Source organism: Capsicum annuum, unplaced genomic scaffold (assembly GCF_002878395.1).
Source record: "Capsicum annuum cultivar UCD-10X-F1 unplaced genomic scaffold, UCD10Xv1.1 ctg4809, whole genome shotgun sequence".
Classification (NCBI taxonomy): domain Eukaryota; kingdom Viridiplantae; phylum Streptophyta; class Magnoliopsida; order Solanales; family Solanaceae; genus Capsicum; species Capsicum annuum.
This window is the reverse complement of record NW_025855775.1, coordinates 639-4061: the sequence shown is the minus strand read 5'-3', so window position 1 is coordinate 4061 and position 3423 is coordinate 639. Positions and strand designations below refer to the sequence as shown.

The 3423-nt window shown below is 38.9% G+C and overlaps 2 protein-coding genes across 3 annotated transcripts; one reads left to right on the top strand and one right to left on the bottom strand.

The window, feature by feature from the left end:
• Positions 1-405: 405 nt before the first annotated feature.
• On the bottom strand, positions 406-1620 carry LOC107878584 (transcription factor TGA1). The gene has a single exon (XM_047403795.1). It carries the CDS (start codon positions 944-946, stop codon positions 443-445), a length of 504 nt encoding a protein of 167 aa, XP_047259751.1. The 5' UTR covers positions 947-1620; the 3' UTR covers positions 406-442.
• On the top strand, positions 1573-3053 carry LOC124892520 (glutamic acid-rich protein-like). Of its 2 annotated transcripts, XM_047403793.1 has the most exons (4): positions 1573-1645; positions 1757-1909; positions 1988-2362; positions 2497-3053. In XM_047403793.1, exons 3-4 carry the CDS (start codon positions 2245-2247, stop codon positions 3042-3044), a joined length of 666 nt encoding a protein of 221 aa, XP_047259749.1. In that variant the 5' UTR covers positions 1573-1645; positions 1757-1909; positions 1988-2244; the 3' UTR covers positions 3045-3053. The 2 variants fall into 2 exon arrangements, with proteins under 2 accessions (XP_047259749.1, XP_047259750.1); XM_047403794.1 differs by lacking the exons at positions 1573-1645; positions 1757-1909 and having other exon boundaries at positions 2281-2362; positions 2505-3053.
• Positions 3054-3423: the final 370 nt, after the last annotated feature.

Genomic DNA, 3423 nt, shown 5'->3' with positions numbered 1-3423 from the left:
AGAATCTCTACTAGCTTTTCCATCTTTGCATCCATATTGTCTCCCATCAACCCAATTATCTCACTTGCACCATCCTGCATGAACGACAAATTCAACATGTTATTTGCAGTACGTAGTACACTAAAATTGATGATTCATATTAGTCAGATCCCAAGTATTAGAGACTAAATAGTATGCACGACTGTGTGTTGTAAGTGACAGAGTGACCTTACTCTTAACTCTCATCAATTGAGATTCAATTCAACTAGCCATCATTGAGGTCTAGTTAATTAAATCTCAAGTATTTTGAGACTTAAATACACGTGACTAACTCTCATCAATTGAGATTCAATTCAACTAGCCATCATTGAGGTCTAGTTAATTAAATCTCAAGTATTTTGAGACTTAAATACACATGGCTGGGTATTGTAAGTGACAGAGTGACCTTACTCTCGAGATTCAGCTAAGCTATCAAAATTTTGTAAGAAAAAGGAGAGGGATGAGGACCGCGTGCCTGCCAATCAGACAATTCATCACTAATAGCATTTTCTTCCTGAACAGCTTCACACTGAAGTTCACTAACTCTAGCTAGTTGATCAGGTGACAGATCTCCGAGGTCTCCATAACGGAGGCCTTGGAGAATGTCAATAATATGAGACTCAAACAAAATGCTTGATTCAGTATAAATAAGGTGGTAAGCTGTTGTTGGTCTCCATCCAGTAATCCAATGAAGTGATCTTTCTAGAGAGGTAGCCCATGGTGCAGCAAAAATTGTGAGAACATCATTTTTTGCAGCTGAAGATTTTACTCTGTAGAATTCATGATAATGTGACATGACTTTTTGGACAAGCTGTCGGTATAACTCATGTTGTTGGTCATTGGTGGGTTGTCTTGGTACTTGACTTAGTTGACGTATCACATCTTTTAATTGATCATACCATGTTTGGTAGAAACGTTGGAAGCTCATTCTTGTAAACTTTTTGTTTTGCTTTTGTTGTTGTGTTCTTTAGTTTGAGAAAGGTATGTGGGGTTTGAATGGAGTGACTTACATTATATAGTGCTTTATAGTTAGTATTTATTCAAGTTTTGGAGTCTAGTACTGTAATAACTTTGGAATTGTAACTGGTGGAGAGTATGGTTTTTATATTGGGAAGGAGATGTCACTAGTGACATTTTCAAGCTAAGGAAAAACATTTGTTAAAAGTGGAATTTTATATGATATTCGGTATAATGTTATTTTATCCGATGTTCGGTATGGTGTTTGATATTATTGGGAGTTATCCCCGTGATTCAAGATATGTCAAAGCGATGGAGGAGGGTGAAATTTTTTTCAAAAAGATTATGAAAAAGAGGAGTGTAAATGCAAAAAGATTATTGAAGCTTATTAGAGGTGGGAGGCTGGACAAAGAGGACAAGTTCAAATGCTGCTTGATTTGGTTCGTGCACTGCATATTGCTTGCACGGGACTTGTCAAAAACCGTGGACATAGACACCATCAAGATGGTGATAACTTGGGCTTCTTTGAGAAATACCCTTGGGAAAGGAGTCATTTTCCTTGACTCTAGACTATCTAAAGAAACGGATAGACTTTAGCAGACAGAAGAAGACATTTGAGACAAAGAGAGTTTCATCGTACGCGCTCTACGGATTTTCCTGGGCATTTATGGTATTTGATTATAAACCATTGAAGTAGTTTATTATATACTGTAATTCATCTATGGTGTCTATAATATACTTACTCTCAGCTTTATGTTTTTGTTTTTTCTTTTGATCACAGATTTGGATATACGAAGCCTTTCCCGCGCTCGGCAGGGAAAATGATAAATCAACTGAAGACCCACTGCCCATTCCCCGATTGCACAGATGGCACACCTCAAAAGGCGATAAACTAATCGAAGGTGATCCATATTTGAACGAATGGAGCACAAAGGTATGAAACATTTCTTTCGATCAATAATTTTACCAATATTGTGTTGCTAATCAATCACATTTTCCTATTTATCTGTAGAGAGTGCACCCGTACCTTATCCCCACAATCTGTGAAATGAAGCAACACTACATAAAAAAGGTCAAAGCATTTACAGATGAACCGAACGACGCATTCATCGATGGCTTGAAGGCCTGTCTGGAGGGTGTGACTGTCATCACCTCATCGGAGGATGGTGAGGATAGGGATGATGATCGAAATTTGGGTGGAAAAGTTGTTTCAAAGCATGTCACTCGGGGTGCGGGACAGGTAAGCCGAGAGCATCGGGAAAGACACCGATGATTGAAAATCTGGAAGAGCGCGTGTTTATCCTGGAGGAGTCGATTAAGGACATCGCTGATTTCGTAAAAGAAGAGAGGCTGAGGAGAGCAGAAAAGAAGAGAGATGAAGCTGAAGGTCATATCTGCTCTATATATTATACAAAATGCATATTTTATATAATCCTTTTTACTTATAATAATAGAATCTATACCATTCTTCATCAACCGATATCTTAGTTTATTATAAACGGTAAATACTTAAAAATGCAGATGTGCAGGTGCAAAGTCGGCATTCAGTGACGAGGGCTGGCCGCGATGACAACGGCATCAAAGAAGCCCTCCTTGAGGTAGCAGCTTTGGAATATGCCTCCATCAATGCTGATGAGGTGATGATCCCTAAGGTTGCAGCTGTTGTAGAGAAGGAAAATCAGGATGAAGGCGATGAAGAGAAAGAAGAAGAAAAAAATGAAGAAGTTATTTGTGAAGAAGAAAACAAAGCTGATGGATCAGCTGGCGTGGAGAAGGAGGATCATGACGAAGGCGAACAGGATGAAGACGATAAAAATGAAAAAAATCGTTGTGAAGAAGAAAACAATGAAGGAGATGGAGAGAAAACAGAAGACAAAAATGCACAAGAAGTAAAGAAAGAACAGCATAAAGAAGAAGGAAAAAGTGATGCACCAGAAAAAGTAGGCATCGCAGAGAAGGATAACGAGAATGAATTTCCAAACTTGGCTGAATTTCTTAATGAAGTTAGTCAAGAAATCGACAAGATGATGGTGGAAACAGAAAATATTGAATCTTTAGACAATTATTAAATTTTTATTTGTGGCTGATGATTATTTTTATTTAAGACTGTCAAGTGGGCTGGGTCGGGTCAACCCGGAACCGACCCATGTCATTTAATCGATTTTTGGGTAGGGCCGGGGCCGGGTTGGGGTTTAAGTGGGCCGGGCTGGGAAGGCCCGGCCCGGGCTCGACCGGCCCGACCCGGGCTCGGCCGGCCCGACCCGGGCTCAATAGTAAATAAATTAAAAACAACCTTAACCCGGCCCACTTAACCCAACCCGATCAAACCCGATTATAAAACCGGTCAAACCCGGTCAAAAATATAAATTTTTTTTTTTCAATATACATTATATATACCTACCTATATACATTATAAATACATTAAATAATATATATACACTATATATA